The sequence below is a fragment of the Etheostoma spectabile genome, chromosome 7 (assembly GCF_008692095.1).
Source record: "Etheostoma spectabile isolate EspeVRDwgs_2016 chromosome 7, UIUC_Espe_1.0, whole genome shotgun sequence".
Classification (NCBI taxonomy): Eukaryota; Metazoa; Chordata; class Actinopteri; order Perciformes; family Percidae; genus Etheostoma; species Etheostoma spectabile.
The window spans coordinates 17732589-17754861 of record NC_045739.1 but is presented as its reverse complement, the minus strand read 5'-3'; the positions used below and the strand labels follow the sequence as shown (position 1 = coordinate 17754861).

The 22273-nt window shown below is 38.8% G+C and overlaps 3 protein-coding genes and 1 long non-coding RNA gene across 5 annotated transcripts; 2 read left to right on the top strand and 2 right to left on the bottom strand.

Moving 5' to 3' along the window:
* Positions 1-406: 406 nt before the first annotated feature.
* On the bottom strand, positions 407-3341 carry tmem82 (transmembrane protein 82). Its single transcript, XM_032520812.1, has 6 exons — positions 3117-3341; positions 2928-3000; positions 2555-2753; positions 1946-2360; positions 1474-1661; positions 407-956 (listed from the first exon to the last, which is right to left on the bottom strand). Exons 1-6 carry the CDS (start codon positions 3208-3210, stop codon positions 888-890), a joined length of 1038 nt encoding a protein of 345 aa, XP_032376703.1. The 5' UTR covers positions 3211-3341; the 3' UTR covers positions 407-887.
* A 1888-nt stretch (positions 3342-5229) lies between these two features.
* LOC116692489 (uncharacterized) lies at positions 5230-6246 on the top strand. Its single transcript, XR_004332708.1, has 3 exons — positions 5230-5381; positions 5678-5848; positions 6164-6246. It is a non-coding gene; the product is annotated as an uncharacterized LOC116692489 (long non-coding RNA).
* Positions 6247-7801: 1555 nt separating this feature from the next.
* mad2l2 (mitotic arrest deficient 2 like 2) lies at positions 7802-12442 on the bottom strand. Its single transcript, XM_032520815.1, has 8 exons — positions 12103-12442; positions 11636-11754; positions 11459-11530; positions 11260-11360; positions 11034-11128; positions 9859-9932; positions 9603-9695; positions 7802-9439 (listed from the first exon to the last, which is right to left on the bottom strand). Exons 1-8 carry the CDS (start codon positions 12140-12142, stop codon positions 9401-9403), a joined length of 633 nt encoding a protein of 210 aa, XP_032376706.1. The 5' UTR covers positions 12143-12442; the 3' UTR covers positions 7802-9400.
* Positions 12443-15122: 2680 nt separating this feature from the next.
* slc25a45 (solute carrier family 25 member 45) lies at positions 15123-21831 on the top strand. Of its 2 annotated transcripts, none has more exons than XM_032520814.1 (7): positions 15123-15223; positions 16757-16813; positions 16910-16953; positions 17040-17111; positions 17228-17416; positions 19133-19367; positions 21419-21831. In XM_032520814.1, exons 2-7 carry the CDS (start codon positions 16777-16779, stop codon positions 21697-21699), a joined length of 858 nt encoding a protein of 285 aa, XP_032376705.1. In that variant the 5' UTR covers positions 15123-15223; positions 16757-16776; the 3' UTR covers positions 21700-21831. The 2 variants fall into 2 exon arrangements, with proteins under 2 accessions (XP_032376705.1, XP_032376704.1); XM_032520813.1 differs by having other exon boundaries at positions 15134-15264.
* Positions 21832-22273: the final 442 nt, after the last annotated feature.

The following is a 22273-nucleotide window of genomic DNA, read 5'->3' as shown; positions in this document are numbered from 1 at the left end:
TTTGAAGTTTATAATGTAAGTAATGTAGGCCTACATAACACATTTTTGTGATCGCATAGTATTTAAAATGTAAGAAAGACAATTCCATTGCTAAATGAATGGAAATAAAATACATTCTTAAACCTCCTTAAATCATACAAATTAGTGGGATAATGAGAATTGCTGATTGCTCACAGCCAGGCTTGATTATAGCAACAAAACCTACACATTGTAAACCTAGCATATTTTGACCCTCATCCATCAGCAAGCTGTGGAAAGGTTACAATGGCTCCAGGCTCTAGGGCCTCACAAATAAAATTTGGTACACTCTCCCCACAAGTTACTGGCATTAATTCATCCAAGATGTCACACAAACTCATATAGAATAAAGAATATTCATAAACAATGAACTGCCATTGACAATCACAAAGAAATTCTGATTTATAAGAGAATAACAGACAGAAGATTATACTGTGGATCATTTTACTATTCCACATATATAGGCAATGGTTTTCGGTAAACTTTTTTTGATTGATATTCCATATCAGCATAATATGTTGCTTAGTCTTTTAAATATAAAAACATTCTAAATCGAACAACATAATCACATTTATTGGAACAGAAGTTTGAACTTGCAATGTGTATTATGTGCATATACAGTAAACAATAAACATTAAAAAGGAAATAAACAATAAAACACAGTACTGCTACATTCAAAACATTAAATACATAGTAATCTTACCAAAAAAATGTAAAAAGAAACCTAACAAATATGAGCAATAAAACTGTTTTCATGTATGTTTCATAAAGCATCCATTGTTGATTTAGCCCAAACAGGACTTACACAAATTAGTATCATTAAAAAGAAGTGCCAATACATTTTAAAATCTGACTGTCCATCTCTGATGTTACTTCTCTCGTGCCTGTGGTCTTTGTTGATGCTCTCTTTGTACGTAGTCTGTATAATCCTCTTCATCCTGCATGTACAAGTATGACAGATGAATAATCATTACTCGCATAGATTATATCAATACCAACAACATTACATTGAATATTTGTGCGGGGTTTCAATTTGGCTCCAATCATATGTATTGTTGAACTCAGTCTTTATACTTAAACTTGATTTTCATCAACTTTTTTATTTGCTGAATATTTTTAATCTACTTTTATAAGTCAATAACATAGTACATGTGAAAAAATGCCCCTTTTTTACAAGCACTGTATCAACAGTGTATGCTTGTACTTGCAACTCTAATCAGGCTAGCTCAGTGAAGGGAAAAGTAGGCTCAGTGTTCTGAGTCAGAGAATACTTTGACCTGAATCTGTCTTGGGGATCTTATACCTTTCTCCACCTGGGATACAAGTTTGAAGAGTTCAGTTTTATCTTGGGACCCAGTCTAATGAACACATTGATATTCTGCCCCAGTTTTGGGGTCCCGATGGACAGATGGGGCTTTCGGCCCACGTGTGCTGCTTCCAGGGAGACTCACTGACCTGTGAGGATGCCGCATCCAGCAGATCCTTAGTGGGGATTAGACAGCAGGCCTCACCCAGGAAACACATTAGGATGTGGAGCACGTCAGCCCAACGTCCAACAGTCAACATCAGGATCATCAAACCACCGAGACGCACCACCACTGTGTTTAAGACAGCCTGGCTACCAGGCAGACGGTGCTGCTCCTCTGCAGATCCAAAACACAGTATTAAAAGGAAATATTTGGCAAATAAATACAATTTAGGACAGATCTCTAAAACACCAGGATGCTTAAATTAATTATGGATGCATTAGTAGTCAAACAAGACCATAACGTTGTGTCTAAATGATGAATTAATCATTTTCTTCACTCTCTAGAGGGGTCCATACTATCATACTGCTAAAGGTTGTGTTATTATTGAAGGTCCTTGCCAGATTGATCAGTGTCTATGAATGTTGCACCATAACCAGGACATTTCACATGTTTCTCACCCTGCATGTACACAACCAACAGTGTGTAGCAGATAGTCAGTGGTGTCCAAAACCTGAGGGCCTCTGTTGCAGAGAGGAAGTGTTGATTGATGATTGAAATGGAGGCCACCACAGCCACAGAGAAAGTAATGACCATAGCCCTGCACAGCATGGGCAGCACACGGCGGCCTGATGTGAGGAGGCAGATGCAAATGCCGCAGTAGCGCTGTGAGCTGTGGAGTTTATACAGAGCCATGACATGGTGCAGCAGTCGTGTGGCCTGTCTAGCCAGGAACCAGCTATGTGCTACTGCCAGGAGCAGGCATAGCCAGCGTTGGGACGCCCCCTCATGGAGAAAGTGTAAACTGCAGGTTAGGGCACAGCCTAGAGGGAACTGGCTTTGAACTAACAGCTGCTGTACAAATTTCCTGGACTCCTGGGGAATGAAGGAGCATATGAACAAAACTGATGGATGAATCAAAACATATGATGGGTGTTTTTTATAATAGATGTTATTATGTGTCATCATGATGTGATACATTTTAGAAATTAAAATGTATCAGCAACAAGCAAATCAGGTGATGTAGTTGAGTACCAGGCATATGTTCAATCACATAATTGGTTTCTTACGGGTCCTGCTGTAACCAATCCAGAAACAGCACGAAGACTAAACTCTAGTACCACCAAGGAGGCAACACGGGAGCCCACCACAGCCAGTATTCCAGTAACAAAGAAAAACTGCAGCATCCCGAAAAGTCCACTGTTTGTGTTCCTTTGATGACTGGGTGTCTTCTGGCTTGATGTGTCTTTATCAGTTTTATCATTACAACTGTGGGGTGGTAGAAAAACAAATCAAGTCAGAATGAAAGTTAAAAAAAAAAATTAACTACACAATGACGAGAATGGTGCAAAAAACTTGAAATCTTACACATTGTAAAAGGTTATGAAAATTAACACCCAGTTCATCATCATACAGAGATTTTATAAAAGGCGATTTCCTTACCTCTCTTCTTCTAGAAATAAGTGCAGTCTTATTGTGGAGCATAGCACAGAGATCCCACATGCACCAACAAGTCCTGCAGGTCACAGAACACTGCATTTTACACCAATGACATGTTGGAGCCACATTTACAATGCAGAAACAGAGTGTAGCAATGTGGACGTCAGAGAAATGAAAAGTTGAGTAGCTCACCTTGAAGTAAACTATCCAGTGGATTTATATCGAGATTCAACCACCCTGGTATTAAGTAGGAAGTTGGAATAAGCGACGTGATAAAGGATAACATTGTGCTACCTTTGACTTTTAAAGTACAGCTCTTCTGTTTATTTCTACTGCCTCAGCGTGGAGCGTTGCTCATGCAGAAGCCTGTGCCCTGTATCAAAGGTCACCGGGAGTGTCAGTGGAACAGAGGCTCTCAGTGGACTGAGTCATAACGAGATAACGGAACCTATTGCGCCATAGGACATACTTTACACTCAAAAAAAGAGATCTTCAACGGGGGGTCCTCAAAGTTACTGCAGGGAGGCCATTCAATTTTGTTAATTTTTTCAAAAACTTAAATGTCTTAACACAAAATATTATTCTGAGATACAAATTAGCCTATGTATGGAAAAAAAAAACATTGGGTAGTCAGTCAAAGATACAAATTGTATCCTAAGGATTCAGTGTGCTACACGTAGCCTATGTTTAACAATAAAACATGATTTATAAAATCATGCCAACAATTGATATTTTAACGACAATTATTATTTTAATAGCTTAATGGATAATAGCTATATGCCCTAAAAAGGTATGTATACTTTAGGCCGCCATACATGTGTACTGTAGGCCCAGTTTAATATGCAACTTGATTTTATACAATGTAGTAGGGGGTCCCTGATCCGTCTCTCTCAACTAAGGGGTCCATGGCTTATAAAACATTGAAGAGCCCTGCTCTAAAAGAATGCTTTCCACATGGACAGTATTGATGTATAGCTAGATGGTCGCATGGACATAAGCTGACATGAAATCATACAATGTTACAAGGGACATATGGTTCGACAGAAGTAGTACTGCTACAGCTGCAGTACATTATAGATAAATAGCAATACAATATTAAATAGTAGGAAATCAAACTATCGAGTTTAGTGTAAAAGTCAATCAAGTGAAGTGTTGCTTGCGTATGGTGGAGTATGATGTTGAAAAACAAAATGTGCCTGTCTTTTGAGGTGATGGAACTCATACATTTTGATTCAAATTATATCTGTAGATATGCAACTTAAAAGTTAACTAAATGTTTTATTTTTTATTTTATCATTTACCAAGAAAACCCATGTTAGTTAGGAATAATTTGCATTTCCTGATTGCATGCAAAAAACGTGCATGTGTTAAAGTGTTACATAATAAGAGTTAAAAGAATGTGAAAAAACATGGGATTATATTATTTAAAGGGATAAAGAGAGGTGTGGTAGGTGCTCAGAGTCATAACTGCTTCTTACTCTACAACGCTGTGCAGACAGGTCTGGCAATGCACAACTATAAGCTTCATGCCTGTCCATAAGGAGGCAGCAGTGAACAACATTTACGTCAATAAACTGACAGCAATCACCTCCACCGGGTCATGCAGAGTGACCAAAGAGAAGCAAAAACAACACAAGTTCTGGCTCCAGTCTTCCTCTTGGTACATGTAAAGCCCTAAGTCCTAAAGCCACCTTCAACCCCTTAACCTTGCATTGATGTAACAGACAATATACAGACATTGTAACAATAAAAATCTTTATCACATACATGATTTTCACCTGTGTTCAAATCTAATGAAATCTGAAACTAAGTTAATTTACATCTCAGTCATGTCAGTGTGCAAATGTAATGATAATATATGTAAACTCTAAAGTGGGCATTGTAAAGATATCATCTGTCTACGCACAATGAAACCAATGCATCTGTTTTCCTGCTTTAAAGTGCAATACGAGACATTTTAAGATCACGGGACTTACTGAAATGAAAGGAGTGTGTAGCTAAGATTGCTAGGTTTCTTTCCATCTAAAAACACAAGAGAGAGCTGTTATTCCAGCACAAACAGAGGTGCAACATGTTTCTCTTCTGCAATAGAGCCAAAGAGAAAAATCTTTAAAACAACAAAGTTATTTTATATTCAACCAGATTACGTTTTCATTCAGGAGAGGGAGTATCCTGAAATTCTGCAAAACAAAGTATTTTTGCTTTGCTGTCCATTATCTGCACAGGACGTGATAAAACCGGAGACTAAACTTAAATTGTTCTTTATCACTGAGAGTCATGTAAGACAAGTTGAAGTGTAACCAATGGATTTATGACAGGCTGACCTCAGTGAACACATGAACTATACTAAGGTATCATACTAAGCAGGAGATATGGCCCTCTCAGTCTCAATCGTGGCTTTAAAAGTGAGCAGCAGAGCTCTTTATACAGGTTGGTAGGTGTTTGAGACTCATACAGGTGAGCACCAGTTAAGTGTATTTGAATGTAGTTATATAAAGTGATTCTGATTGATAATAATCAAATCAATTCTCGTATAATGATTCCACATGTGGTCTGATTTAGCTCCAAGGCTAAATAAGTTAAGAAATCCAATAGCAGTAAGTTACACTTACTTTTTAATATTACTCAACATAATGATATATCAACACAGCTTTTTCTTATTTTTACTCGAGATGCTGTAGTGTTGTAGACATTTTGTTACACAGTCACCTCTTCATCCTCAGGGTGTCACAGCACAGTGTTTATGTGTCCAGGCTGAGCAGGGAAGCGGTGAGTGGACAGTGATTCCAGGCACCAGTTAAACCTCTGAGGAGAAGAAGGACTTCCCACATGGACTCCAACAGTGCCGGCAGCGTGCAATATGATCGCTGGAACGAGGACAACATCAACATGAAAGTCGATGCATCACAGTCTACTGTGATGAGGTGAGACAAAGTGATGCTTGACATAAAGACGCATCAAATATAAAGATTTTATATTTTAGAGGATTTTCTGATGCTGTTGAAGAACAAACATAAATGCAAGAAGATGTGGATGAGATAAAACCGTAGGTGGACATGTATGGACTAAAATTAGGGTTTAAAGCTGACACCAGTTGAATACCAAAGTACTAGTAAGCTTTGTAAATTATTTATAGTAAAAATAAAGGGAGAATGTTGTTAAACAAGGTCATAAAATAATGTCAGAATGACAACAGTCGACCAAATGTTGACTCGTCCCCCCTCTCTGTACCATCACAGGATCTACGACAGAGTGTGTAAGCAGATCTGGAGTAGCAGTGAAGGCCACAGGAGCTTTGGCTGCACTGTGTCCATTTACTCATTTTTTTTTTTTTTTTTTTTTTTTTTTTTTTTTTTTTTTTTTTTTTTTTTTTTTTTTTTTTTTTTTTTTTTTTTTTTTTTTTTTTTTGTTTTTTTTTTTTTTTTTTTTTTTTTTTTTTTTTTTTTTTTTTTTTAGGATACGTGAAGGCTCTACGTCATAGGTGGCTGATGGTGGAGCACGGTCAGGAGTGAGAGGAGCTCGGAGATGTTGGATACATTTAGAATGACAACACAGCATGTTCACAGCAAGGCCGTTTGTTGCTAAAGAAAAATCCAATCAGCTTTTTCCAAAGTGACTGGAAAATCTAGTATATGAAACACAAATTCCAAACTCACATACATGTAGATATTGCAAGTAAAACGTCTATTTTTGATGGGATTTCGATTTTCATAAATCAGGTGTCATAACTTTTTACACATGACATTTGAAAGTTATATAAAAGTTTGTAAAATATTATTTATTGTAATGATTATCTGTTGTGTTAATACAACTTCAGTGATGCAACTGTGCATCAACATAGAGTCAACAGAAATAAAGAGAGTAAAAAGTATCAAATTGTCTTTTTTAAGAACACAAGAGTTCTATCTAAATGGACATGAGCATTTTATGTAAAGTCTGTAAAGTTATTATGGTGCAGCAGCAGGAATAATACTTTATCAAATCCATCAGCACTGCAGAAAGCGATTTGTTGCTTGGCTTCCCAGAGAGTGGCATCAACTGTGCGATCATTTTTCTTCTTTTGTCTCATTGGAATGCCCACTGGTGCAGGAGTCAATGTTTCAAGAAGCTGTGAATCAAAAGTCCATTAAATCGTACTGGGTGAGTCCCTAAATTCGGGGACAGCTGTTTTGTTCCCTGCTGCAAGAGCAACACTAATTTTATCATATTTATTGGATGATAATAGTCTTCAAGCTAAACTCCGTTTGGTCATCCAACAAATGATGCCACCTCAAACCAGTACATTAAATCTTCTATAATTGGTGATTTAAACATCTGCTACTATCCTTTGCTGCACAGGAAGTGCATTATCTATTGTGTTTCAATATGACCAACTGTATCCAACATGGCTGAACAAAGACATAAATATTACAGCTGTACTTTAGCTGACTTTGGTCTGCATATTTATCTTGATGAAAAACAACCTGTCCTCAAATTGTGGTTTTCATAAGCTAGAGATACCTTGTAACCTCTCATAATGTGTTCGTGTCAGGGAAGTTGCATATTCAGGACAGACACCTCAGACTGGTTACCTAAAGACAGCCGTCCCTGGGCCAGACTCTCAACATCAAAACTACACTGGTTGACCAGGGAGAGCTCTGGGCCTGAATTAAAGCATGCATTACATTCAAGTTCTAAACAACTCAACCTCAGCTCTACCTGAGAGTCCACCAAGCAGAGGTCAGTAAAATATCTTCTGGTGTGTGGTGCTGTTGATAGCTTTGAACCATCTGCACTAATTATTATTCCATTTAAAGAAATGGGTTTGACTTTTTACCAAAAGTCATTCAACAAATGTCTTGCCTTAATACACACTAAGACAGAGCGTTCTAGTGGTTGTGCTTTAAAACTTTTAATTACAATTTCAAATTTTTTTTTTTTCTAAAATCACATTATCAGCAGTAGAAACTGTTCTTTTGTCACAACATTAATTTTTCACATAAGAATGGAGGCGAACATTACCACTGGTTTTATGGAAATAACACCAAGATCTCTTTTACTTCATTGGAAGCCAGGCAAAACTCTCCCACTGCAACCCTGACCGATAACACTGACTACGTTTATGTGCAAATAATATTCCGGGTTTTACCTTAATTACAAAATGAGGCGATATTCCGATCAAGCCGTTTACATGGCTACTGAAAGGAAGTATTCCACCAATTTCCATTTTCATGTGGCTGTGCAAAACAGGATTTTTGGTGGCAGACTCTTCCATTCTTTCATCCAGCTCCTGGAAAATGTTGGCGTAGAAATGTGTGCGAATATCAAAAAACCTGTTGATATTCAAGTCAAAAAGTGGCTGTATTTCTCATTCTTATCGGGTCTGCAGCCCTGCAAACTGTTGGCTGGTTGGTATGTTTACAGCTACCATAGCAACGCACAGAGGTGACCATAAAACGTAAACAGGCAAGGGGCCGTAAACTACGGTAAAACCCAGATTGAGCCGCATATTCCGAATGCGCTGTATACATGTCCACAGAATGCCTCTGAAACCCGAATACCGGATAACCCACGTCTTTATCGGAAAATGTTATATTTGGAGAAAAAAAAGCCTTATTCGAAATATACAACCGCAATATGTTGTATACATGACATGTATCAAACTCGGAATTTTGTCATATTCGGAATTATATTGGAGTGCATGTAAACGTACTGAGTGTAGACACGATGCCTGATATGACTGTGTTCCAAATCACATACTTTTTCTTTCTACTTTTGGGACGTACTGTTACATGCAGTATGCATAGAATTGGGACATACTACTTCATCATAACATTGACCTTTTTCCCCTCTTCTCATATATGCTGCGCAAAGGATTTTGGGTCAGAATAGCAAGAAAAGCATGCAGGCTTTCATACTGCAAAATGCAACTGGGTGCAGTAGGATATCCTTGTACTTTACAAACTATGTATTGGGCCATATTAAATCTTTTTCTGGCATACTAAATAGTATGGCAGTATGGGTGTTGGAACGCACCCAGTGTGACAATAAAACAATTCCCCCACAAAGAGGAACAGTGAATATTTTTTACAGAAAAGACTCAACACAGTTAAGGGTTAAATGTGGTTTGTAGAAGACGCTGGTGGTAGATATTTTACATTTGATATTCCGGTGTTGTTATACTGGTCTATTCCATACCCTTGAATTGTATTGACATGGTGACACAGCTACATTCGGATCATTGTGTTAGACTAAAGATTTGCATTGAAAAATAACAGCCATATTCATGCATTTTTTTCAAATCAGAGTCACAATGAAAGTGTATTAGTCCAACCCTTAAAATTATAGCTGCAGAATGTACACACCTCCTGAACACACTCCACATCTCTTTCTTGATGATCTCACGTGTTCAACAAAAACTCATGTTTCTTTTTGACTCTTCCAGCTCTGATGGGCTGTGTTATATACTTTGCTCATGATTCAATATTGTCACAGGACTACGTTTTCTGGGCCCTCTCTTCCACATAGAGCTGCATCTGAAAGACAGAGATCAATAAAAAAATCAGTACAAGTAAATAAGTGAAATTCAATGTGACATAACGACAATTCAATAAAACGTAATTACACAATCGGAGTGTCTAGGTTTTTTTTGTCTTGGAACCGTTGAACTGTGTCAATGAGTGGGATGTTTCTGCTCACTTTTACTATATCAGATGTCATGGTCTTCAGTGGGATGAGTCTAGGCTCCTGCATGTGGACCTCCTGCTCATCAGCAACTATCCAAGGAAAATCCTGAAGAGGGAAACGCACAAATGTGACACAATACATGCATATAGTTATTCAGAGTTGATTACAATACTTACAAAACTAAGAATTAAACAGGCTGCTCAGTTAGTAGTAACAGTGGCACATCACGAGTTAATTTGTATGTTTGCAGTGTTTTAAAAAAACTCACCTTGATGACTTGAACCTTCTCCATGTTGCGTGTTGCAGCATCTCTGGTATGTACCAGTACTGTAAATGAACACCCTGTGACAAACAACAGGTCACAAACAAGTCTATGATTTGCATCTATTCCCACTTGAAAATCATTTATGTGTCATATAATCTTGTTATTAAGACTGATGTATTTTCAGACATTAATTCCAACCACAGTCATAACTTTGGCCATCTGAAATCGAAATCATCCCATTAACAGGGCTTGTTGGGGCACCATTAGGATGACCAGACCTGAATTACGAGCAGTTGTCTCGATTCCTGTCCTGTTTGTTCAGAAAATTAGACTAACCCTAAGTTTGATAAGTTATAGCCACAAAGTAACATGTGCATGCTCTTCTTTTGTTTTCTTGTATAGAGTCAGATAGTTGTAAAGACAGGGAAAGTGAGGCTGCAGGCAGCCAAGGAGGACTGATATGATCTATGCACGCCACGCAGACAGGCACCGCACTGATGAAAAGAATGAAACAAAATTATTTTATGAAACTGATGGTTTACACACGGTTGCATACAACAGAGTCATTGTGTTTGTTTTTCCTGATGACACCTCATGTTCATGATGTGTTGAGTTTTGACTCACATGTTTTACTGTCACTGTGACACTAAACATAATGTGCTGAGGCCACACCCACAGTGACAAAACCCACCCCCAACTCCCCTGTCCTGAATTTCACCCGTTCCCATCTGTTCACCTTAGGCACCACACAGCCTGGTAGACTTAGTAACTTAGTAATCATATTGTAGCACTTTGTCTATTGTGTAGGACGACATCAATTCTATTCAAGTTGGAAATCCTACCTATTCCCTATTAGGATCAATTATCAATTACCTTCAGTAAATTACATGGGTCTTGTCAAACACAAGTTCAACGAATGTTATCAATCGCTGCACTGCATGAATCTATAAACTATTGTGCTCTGATGCTAACAACTGCCGATGGTTCGTCTTGCAAAGAGGGGGCCATCAGTGAAAAGATTTTGGGAACCACCGTATTAGAGACTAATTTATTTAGCTGGGCTGAATCACGTCAGGGAATCATCTTTTCAAAATTCATAAAAGATTTTAGGAATATATAAGTGGGAGGACACTGCATCTTTCATGTGTTTCTCTTTACGTAATCATAAGTGACATTACCTGGTGGGTTATTATTTAAAACAGCATCACACACACTGATCTTCAGTATGAATGCCCTCAGCAGCTGCTCCACATGTGACAGTAATGTGTCTGAGCTGTAACAACAAAATCACAGGCAGTTAGTGACCATGATCGCCCTGAAAATGTATCACAAAGAAGTCACCACTCACTTACTACTTACTCACTACTGATAAAAGAAAAAATTAGCAGAAGAAGGGGGGAAAACCTGATGGACAGCAGTGGAGGTTGGGACATCTCAAACACAAATCTCTCTACTGGATGATGCTCTTTGTCCATGATGACCACCACCACCTTCTCTGCATCATTCTGGGAGGGAAATGAACGACTTCAGCAGTGCATCAGGTAGATGAGAGATGTCGGGCGTTTTCTTAATTAATCTTAGTCAGCATCAGGTCATGTCTTACCTTCTCAATAAGTGGCTTTACACAATGAAGTGTATCTTGGATATATTGATTCAGCTCTGGATGACATGACATCTGGGGGAAAAAAAAATATATATATATAAGACATAAAGTTTAAATAGACAAGACTTCCTAAAAACTGTGAGCATTAGTGGTAATTACAAATATATTAATCTGTACCTGCACAGGTACATTGTATTTCTTTCTCTTCTGAAATATGCCCGAGGGATAAACTTCCCGGACATACAGGATGAGATGAATAGCAACCTCCAGGAACTCACAGAGGATGTCCGCAACCACTGGAAAAGAAGAATCAACTGGATAATAAGATCAACATGTCTTTCAGGTTTCCTTTTACTGACTTTACAAAGTACCACCAAACTCAATACAATTATTCAGCAATTTAGTGTTGCCCTATAAGCTCACAAGAAACAAAGTGAAAATGTACAGAAATACAGTAATCTTCTGATATGTATTATGTGGCGAATAGCCCAGTGTATACCAGAATTCAGCATATGTTCATGGGTTATCAACTCATAGCCAAAGTCAAACTGAATTGCCAATATCAACGTAATTGTGTCGAGGTATGATCAACAGCTAACGAATGATTGGCCGTTTCATGGCGCTGGTTAGTTTGGTTGTCTTACCTTGTCCAAAATTGAGGTCTTGCCTTGTTAGAGTTGTCATATTTGCTATTCCAAAACTGTCAAATGAAACGAGCAGCTAATTATCTAGCTAGCTAACGTTGGCAAAGCATCCTGAGGCTGTTTTAATTTGTTAGCTACGCTTCCTAGTCGCTGTCTGGCTTGACAATGACAATCAATTAAAGGGGAGGAGTATAATGTCAGTTTTTACAAAGATGCATAGCTATACTTTAAAACTAAGTCAGAATATAATCAATTTTATGACCCGAAATGCATGAAACGCGGTTTTTCCTCCCAAACCGATTCAAAGCTTGGTAGCGCGTGATATTGACGTCACTAGTTGTTTACACGGTGCATTCCGTCCACGAGTGATTACGTTACATGACCATACATGGAATACCACAACGATGTGGCGCAGTACTGGAATGGACCCATGTTCTTACATAATGGGGACCCATAGATGGACCGTCACCAATTGTATGGAGTCTCGATCAAGACACTAATATGAATAATACTCCATGTTTTATTATTACATTATATATATCCTTTATTTTCTATATGTTATATCAACCATTCATTTGCCATTTTCTCAATTATTTTGCAGATGTTGGATGTCAAAGCAACTGATCTATAGTTCCCTGGGTTTGTGCATTTCTTTTTTGGTTTGCTTATTGGTACTACAACTGCCTCCCTCCAAAAACCCTTCTTGGGCCTCCTTGATTTTGCCCTCTTCCTTTACCCTTTCACCCAAATCCCAAAGGGTTACCTCGCCCTTTTCCTCTAACAACCGTATTCCTTGCATGGAATACCTTGTGATGCTATGTAGATTTGGAGAAAAAAAAAAAGTATGTTATTTGAATCCGTTGCACCCAAAAATAGCTTACCTCTGGCAATGGACATTGTAAATGTTGGTTTTATTTAAGAACAGCCCAACCTATAAAGTCAGATGATATTCTAGCCAGCAATATCTTTACCACTACATATCAATTACTTTTTTTCATTACATTTTAATGTATTGAGTTTTAGTTAGAATAGTTTATAGAGAAAAACATTCAATTTGTTTCCTTATGCAACAAGTTTGTTTTGCAGCAGAACCATGACACGTTTTTGGAGTGACACATTTGATCTTAAGGATTGTGGAAAAGGTGCACTGTGCCTTCTTCGTTGTGTGTAGTATACTTCTCTGTATGTTGTCATCTGGACCAATGTTTTGCACTTTTGTTTGAATAAAAATTAAATTTGATCACAAAATATAAATATAAATAATTATAATTAAGCTGCAAAATATCAAAAAGTCCCCTTTGTAGTCTAGTCATGGTTTTACACCATGTTGCAGCCTCTTGGAGTCCTTTAGAAGAACACCTTAAAAGGCAGGATAATTAGAAAGGCATAAAATAAGCAATAGGCATTTTAAGCACTGTAACTTGGATACTTGGATCAAAGTGTGCACTGATGTAAGGCTTCATGAAAAACTCAAGGCTATTAGAAATGTGCAAAACGTTGGCAAAAAATTCAAACAGTTTTAACAGTTATTTCACTGTAGATCTCTAACGTGCCTTAACCAGCATAAACAGCTGGCATATTACATCACTTATTTATTCCCTATTCCTTATATTATACGGTTTATATTTCTTTCATTACTATGGGTAAAATAATATGCCTGTGTGCATGTGTGAGTGGAGCGGGTGGGCAGGTGGGGGGGGTTGTGTCTATACGTGTTAGGTATTTATTATCCTGCTATAAATGCTTTGTGTTTTTGTTTTGGGTTGTAAAGTTTTGTTTGTTTGTACACTAAGGCAGCTTTATTTGGAAAAGGCAGCTGTGTCAAACTAAAAATACTTGCTCGGTTGCCTAGGGCAAAACTTTGGTTATGGTGCAGGAAGGAGGACCCAAATGCAGAGCAGTAGGAGGGAACTTAAGCAGAGTTTATTGCAGATAACTGTCCAACCAAACAGGGAACAAAAAAAAAATCCAAGAATCCACAATCCAAAACGGGGGGGGTAGGCGATGGCAAGGCAGAGTAAACGTCACGAGGAAAAACTCACGGGGAAAACAGGAACAAGCAGCAGGCACAGTCGGGCAGGAAGGCAGGAGAAAAAGACAACATACCACATGGACTGGCAAAGCTGACAGGTCACAGGACGCCGGCAAACAGGCAAACAAAACTGGAATGATCCAACAAGAGACAAAGGAAACACCGGGGTTAAATACAGGAGGTAATGAGGTAACGGGGAACAGGTGAGACATCAGGTGAATCACATTGGGCGGGGCTGGACAATCAGACAAACAAAGTGAAGCTAGACAAGACTAGACACGACAAGACAGGAAGCTGACTATCAAAATAACAGGAAGTAGAACAAACAGACACTTACCGGGAATCACAAGAGAGAGAACCACACAGGACCGGGGAGAAAGCCAAGAAACAAACACAAGGAAGCAAGACGGGGAAAATTACCCCCAGAAAGAACCCCAAACCATCACAACTTCTCCATAATGAGAATGAAAAGAACAAAATAGATACACATAAAAAACAGTAGATCACATGAAAGAATACTGTTGTATTGTACTACAATACAACAGTATTTTTTTATGTGAACTACTTTTAATTTTGTTTAGTTTTTGGTTCATGACCCTGCTTTGCTCCATCAGAGGAGGAGGGAAGGCTGTGGGCATATTGGCCCACGCCAGGGATCCACAGTTGTAGAGAATTCAATTTGGATGGAAGGGTTAAAATGATACACAGGCAGTTTCTTTCCATATTAAGTGTTGTAGGACAACCAGCAGGAGACCACATGTGTAGGCCTATGGAGTGTCCTTCAATTGTTCAAGACATGTACTAACGTTACACTGTGTAACTATTTTGAATATTCTTTGCCAATACATATTCCCCTAAATCATACATAGCCTATACCCTTATTTAACAAAAGTAATTGTTGTAGTAGCCTAAAACTAACAGGAGACCACGTGGGATGCAATAACACTTCATTAATGTGTTGCATCTCTCTTCGGGGTTCCTGCGGTCCCCGCACTCGTCTCCCAGCTGGAGACCATGTGCTTTTTCCAGGTCGGAGGACAACTCGTTTTGATGAAAATGAGGTTGTAGCTTGTCATCTACCTTACTACGGGAGGAAATAGACGTTGTTTGTGTTTAAATAACGTTCGCTGGTGAGGAATCAATCCCAGAAGTTCGAATCTGTGAATATCTTTTTAACTTTACCGAACCGAGGATTGTATGGGCTTTGTTGCATTCTCACTTATTTTACACCGTACGATAACCTACATGTGTAACTGAACGGGTTTTGCAGGCGAAATGTAGTTATGTTCAGACTATTGCTAATGTAAAGTCCTACGAAGAGTTGTGTCTAGAAAAAGAAACGTCCTCACTTCTCAGTCATGTTGCTAACTCCTCTAAATTACAACCAGGGGTAGTACGGAAGAGGATTAGGACCACTGGTGAAACATGTATGTGAGTTCTGACCTTATTCTCAGAATTCTTAAAGTCAGAAGAGGAGGTTCTGACACACACAAACACACAGATCACACAGTTCTGACTTTATTCTCAGAATTCTGAGATTTAAAGTCAGAATTCTGACTTCAGTCTCAGAATTCTGACTTTAATCTCAGAATTCTAAGAATTCTGACTTTATTCTCAGAATTTTGACTTTAATCTCAGAATTATCTCAGAATAAATCTCAGAATTCTGAGAATAAAGTCAACTCACATACATTTTTCACCAGTGGCCCTAATCCTCTTCCGTAGGGGTAGCCTTGTACCAAAGTTACGTCAGATGTTGCCAGGTGCTAACGTTACGTGGTGGAAATATTGTGGAGCAGCTCAACTAATTTGAAAAAAATAAATAAAGTGATTTGCTAAAATAATGTATCAGCTGTAACACCTGAGTACTATGTTGTAGTTATGTAAACTATAGTTGAAAACTAGTTAACAAACGAGGACAGTCTCTCAAAAGTTAATGATAAATTTGTAGAACTAATGATCTGTATTGCACAAGTGTTCTAAATGGTTAGCTGAACGCAGTTTTATAGATTAGACACTGCAAATAAGTAGTTTATGGATAGGCCTACATGGTTGAAATATAAAGCAATCTAAATATAGGCTATACATAGTTAAACAACGTTATTTTATATAATATTACATTCACTATTCTGAATGTGTTATACATTTGGAACATACATTGTGAATCGATGAAAAGTTTGAGTTCATGTGACAGGGCTCAGGGCTGTTGGGGGGGGGGGTCTCAAAAGGTGGAAAATCACTGCTCTACAGTTTAGCTTTTGCTCAATTTGATGTAAACATCTACCTGACCCATATGTAACATGTCATATATTAACTAGTCAGTTCAGATCTTTATTGTCCCTTAAGGGGAAATTTGATTAGCAGTAGACGGCAAAATCACAAACACAATATACAAGAGGACATGAGATATTTATCACAACAGTTACAGAAAACAACCAAATATAAAAGGTGTATCTGCTCTTTAAAAGTATCCAGTTGAACTAGTTGAACGTAAACCATGATAAAGTACTGCTAGGCACTGCAGTCAAGGTTCAGGTACTCAGTGTGCTTTGTAGCAGCTGTAAAGCAGTATCCTCAGGTATTATCTTTTTAACGGCTCAAACACTTTTGGTGTTCTTTGCAGGTTGTGAAATTGTGCAAGCCATGCCTTTTTTGGAATTCATAGCTGGGAGCATTTCTGGTAAGAAAAACTACATTTTATTTTTGACATTAGAGTATGCTATTGAATACAGTATTTGTATGTAGAGAAAAAACATTTCCTTGTTGGTTATTGTAGGTGCAGTTGGACTGGCAGTTGGTCATCCATTAGACACTGTGAAGGTTGCATGACACTGAAATCTATAAACATGACCAAATGCATAAAACTAGGCTAGTTTTTCTTCTGACACCTCATGTTTCATTCGTAGGTGCGTCTGCAGGCCCAGTCTGTTTACAAAGGGATATTTCACTGTATGGCTAAAACATACTCTAATGAAGGGGTAGGTGTTATGTCCTCTTAAATTGTTTCAGCAAGTAGCACTGCATAAATAGCCTTCAAGACAGAAAGTATTGATGCATTCTTATTTACATGTTTATTATACCTTTATTACACCAGCTCCATGGGTTCTTCAAGGGCATGGCATTTCCGGTGCTAACCACAGGCATCACCAACTCTGTTGTCTTTGGCTCTTACAGTAATGCCTTAGATTACCTCACTCAGTCTCAGCACAGTGACCGCAATCAAGGAAAACTGGCTTCTTCTGCACAGATCTTCACTGCCGGCTGCTTCTCAGGCCTGGTGCAGGTAAGAACACCTGACATACACAGTACTAGCTGGTTTGAGCCAAAGCTCCTTGTCAGGACCTTAACTGCAGATGTTACTGGCATGATGGTTGTCAGGGTTTCACAGGACAGTGAATTCTCAGGGTGTGAAGACTCTCAATTCACACAGGTAATAGGACATTTTCATAGTTACTTGTAGTGTTTTCCACCTGCTCTAAGAAGAATTCAGATATTGTATAAAAAGATAACAAGATGAATGTGTAAAGTGCTACTGGCCCCTAGAGGTTGCAAAGTTCATCACATCCCACAAAAAAAGTAGTCAGAACTGGGTTGAGATTAAGAATGTCACCTAAACCAAGCATCTGAGAAGAGGCCAAAGGTTTGTGAAAATCAAACTTGTAGCAATCAACCGTATACATGTAGATATTTCCTGTGTTCAGGTAAGAATTTAGCCTAATGCTTGGGCCTAAGCAAAGGCTGTGAGGTTGAAGTACAATTCAGTAGTTGTCAACATTTTAATGACAACAGTTATTTTGTTTGTATATATTTAATTTTTTTGTATTTATTGTTTAATTCATATTCATGTTTAATATGTTTGTTTGTGTATGTATGTATGTATGTATCTTTCACCAAGGCAAATTCCTCATAAGTGTACTTTTAAGTAATTGTAAGTGTAAATGTGGCAATAAAACCTATTCTGATTTCTGAACATACCTTGTCATTGGCAGAAGTGTCAAGAGAGCATCAAAATCATTAGAAATCATTCTTAGAGAACCATGAGTACCATACTTTAAGAGCAACCTTTGGGAAATCTGGCCATTAATCTTTCAGATAACCATGTCATGGTCCAGAGAATTAATTCTGACCTTATGGGGGTGAAGGAAAAGTTATGGGTTCATCAAAATCTGTAGGAAACAACCATTCTCTGTAGATCATGAATATGTAAAATGTCATGACAATCAGTATTTAGTTCACACAGTATTTCATCTAACCACCAGGAGGCCTACTGGTGGTTAGATAGGGGCCTCCTGGTAGTGTAATCAACAGGACAGTTCTAAGTACAGGTGTGAATTCACCCAGGACGCATTGAGGACGCATTGAGATCTGATCACTCAGACCACATAAGGCGGGGGTTCAGGCCACATAGGGCCACATTCATATAGAAGTGCGTACGTGTATGTGTCCTGGGCCACCTGAAGGACCACCTACTAAACTGTAAGTGGAACTACGTACTAATTTAAAGTATTTGTGATGTCACAGAAACCACGTAAAATCCAGTGTGCACGCTAGGTTGACTGTTTTAGTCTGGCGGATGGGTTGGGGGAGTCCAGCACAGTGCTCACTTCACATAAAACCCTTTATTACATCATTTCCAGCAAATTTCACGGACAGCAAAATGGCGTCACCAGTCTGTTTCAACTGAACATTCTCTGGTCCAGCTCGCCTAAAGAAACAAAAGCACCTGGCTGGAACTGGATATTAATTCCAGTTAGCAAACACTTAATGTTTGAGAGATACCAGGCAGTACTTGTTAGTTTTAGATTAGATGGAGTCTTTGTTGGTTTTAGTCTTTTTATAGGATTTGTTGTCATTAAAAGATATCTAGAATATCCCCAGGGATACCCATTATTGTAATGCTTCTTTATGTCATAAAACTTATACAATGCTGACTAAAACAAAATCATAACCATTATGCTTAATGTGGGTGGACTAACCCATTAAGTGGATCTGCTTTCAGGTGTTTTTTACTGCCCCCGTTGACCTGGTGAAGGTGCGTCTGCAGGGTCAAACAACTGCTGCCCGATACCGTGGACCCATTCATTGTGTTGCTGTCATCCTGAAGAAGGAGGGACCCAGGGGTCTGTTCAGAGGAGGGCTGGCCCTAGCCCTGAGGGACGTACCCTGCTATGGACTCTACTTTTTACCTTACGAGGTCTCCCGAAAGGCTCTAACTGAGAGCGGCAAAGAGCCAGGTCAGTTTCAGTGGGAACAGTGCAACAAGACAACCCTCAAAAATGAAGTAACCATGGTATTGTGTGACATGGCCTTAGTAGGTCTCTTGCACAAAACTGACCCCCTTGGCAAGGCATTGTAGCTAGCACACACAAAGACCCTTGAATCATGGTGCAATGCCAGCGATCTAAAGAATAATGTTGCAAAGACAAACAAGTTACTCTTTTGCAAAAAAACAGAGCCAGTTTTACTTAATGGCCTAGCTGTTGAAACTGTGGGAACCTTTAAGTCCCTATGGTATGGTTCTTGACAACCGTTGGGTTTTTCAGATAACACAGACTTTATTTTTAAGAAATACAGTTCTCCTCAGAAGACTGAGCTGTCTGGGCGTCAGATTACTGAGCAAGTATACACCACACACATTGAAAGTAAACCTTCCACCTTTCTGTTTGGTTTGGCCAGTTAAGCTGCAAACTCAAGAAGAAGCTTAACAGGATAGTGCCAATGGCTAGGAAAATAGTTGGAAAAAACCCAAAACATCGGAAAAATGAGGAAGAAAGCTAGGGAATTTCTGCAGATAGTACACACCCTCTTTCCAGCTAGTTTGAGCTCCTGAAGTCTGGGAGGTGCTTCAAAGTGTCTCTGGCAAAAAGTGTTTTAAAAAAATCAAATGCCATCAGTATCCTCAACCAAATCAAGTCACAATCAAACTGAGCTGCTATTTTAATGAATTTAAGCATATGTGATCTTTTTTATCCTGATATTTTTATTTGATCTTGTTATACTTTACTTACTATGTTTGAGATGTTGTCTGTATGTTTATCTGTCTTGTACTGTAGGTCTGGTGAGCTAAATAACTTTCCACCCTGGTGGGCAATGAAGATTTATTCCATTATATTCTATTATATTGTATTCTATGTAAAAGGTCATTTCTGTTAGGAAAAGAACAGATAAAAATGTTAGTAAAAATAAAAAAATACTAATGGTTTATCAAAATGATGACATGGTGAGCCAAACTTTTAAATTTCTTAGCCAAAAGTATGAGACACACTATGAGAACATTATGATAATATGTCAAGAGATAATACATTTTTGACTTAGAAGCTTATGATTGTTAGCAAAAACATCCAAACTCCTAGGATCTGTGTATTTCCATGAGATATTTATCTCCTGCTGAAGCTGTCAAGTTTGGGTTATGAAACAATATTAATGGCGTCATAACATGGGCGCCACAACGCTCACCGAAATCAATGTAAGTCCTTTGGGGAATAGGCTATTTGCGGGTGTATGTGTTTGTCAGTAACCTGTGTGTGTGGAGCTCTTTAGCCTGTTTCCGTTGGTCTTCAAAGGAGACAGTCCTTTAAATAAATTCAAACTTGAACACTGCACAGGTTTAGTGAAGGGGTATGGCTGAATAGAAGTTCTCTGCTTCTAACCTCTTACCTGGGAGTGATCTGACCATACAGAATATTAAAAAAGTCTTAATATTGACTCAATATCTCATGCGTTTGATTTAGTATTGCATACATTTGATTTATCTAATAATTTACTATTTTTGTCCTTTTTTTCTTTTCCTTGTGGAAGATACCAAACTGAATTAAAAAACAGATGTAACATTTGTGAGTCCAGCTTTATTGGATAGAGATTATTAACTTCTGTCCAGGAGAGAGTTGGGTTTTAGTTTTTTTTTTCAGGTAAGTTGATTGAGAACAAATTGTCATTTGCAACGACGTCCTGTCACATTCACACATTCACAGCTGGAAGCTCCCCAGTACAACCACAGTCTGATCTGCTGGCCCCTGAGCAGCTCCACTGGAGCGGTTGGGGCATTGCTCAAGGGCATCTCAGTGGTTGTAATGAGGGAGAGACAGTTGCTGCTCTTTCACTTTCCCAACCCAGATTTTATCCTGTCGGTCTGGGGATTGAACAAACGACCCCCCGGTCACAAGCTCGCTTCTTTAACTTTTTTGACCCAGTTTTGATTCAGCCTCATTTAATTGTCCAGGTTAATTTTTCAGTATAGGCACGACTTGAAAGATTTGCATTATTTGCTCAACTTTTCTGTTGTCAGGTACGCTTGCAATATTGATGGCAGGTGGCGTGGCGGGTGTGGTGACCTGGGCCTTTGCCACGCCCATGGACGTGGTGAAAGCCCGGCTCCAGATGTCGGGGGCCGGTGGCCGGGAGTACAGAGGGGTCCTCCACTGCGTAAGAGCGAGCTTCAGAGAGGAGGGAGTGAGGGTCTTTTTCAAAGGACTTCTACTGAACAGCCTGAGAGCCTTCCCTGTCAACGCCGTCACCTTCCTCAGCTACGAGAGTCTGATGAGGATTTTCTGCCCACCGACGAGATGACCTCTCTCTTGATGGCGATTAGATACACTCCCAGCCATGCAAATTGAATTTTCCTGTGGTGTGGATTATTTTTAACATACATTCACAATGTGACTGTAGGTCCGATATTTTTAGGATTACTTAAAACTTGCCATGCTGTGTCATGGTTTTGGTATGTTTCTGTTTCCTGTTTTATTTTGGCAGTCTGGTTTTCTGTCTTGTCTTGTTTTACTTCCTTTCTCGCCCTTGTGATGGTCTAATGTGTTTCACCTGTTCCCCAACCCTAGTGTCACCAGTCTTGTTTGCTCGTTACCTTGTGTATTTAGTCTCTGTGCTGTCGTTGTCTGTTTCGGGATCATTGTTTCAGTTTTCAGGCGTGTTCTGTGGCATCTTTTGTCCATAGATTTATTCATCTCAAGTTCTGTGTGGTCAGCTTTTCGGCCTGCTTTCATGTTTTGTATTACCTTTGTTTGTAGGTGTTAACCTGCATACCTCTGGACATTCGTTCGTTGTTTCGTATTTTGTTTGTATCGTTTTTGTTTTCATTAAATCATCAAGCTCACCATTACCTTTGCCGTCTCCGCAATTGCCTTAA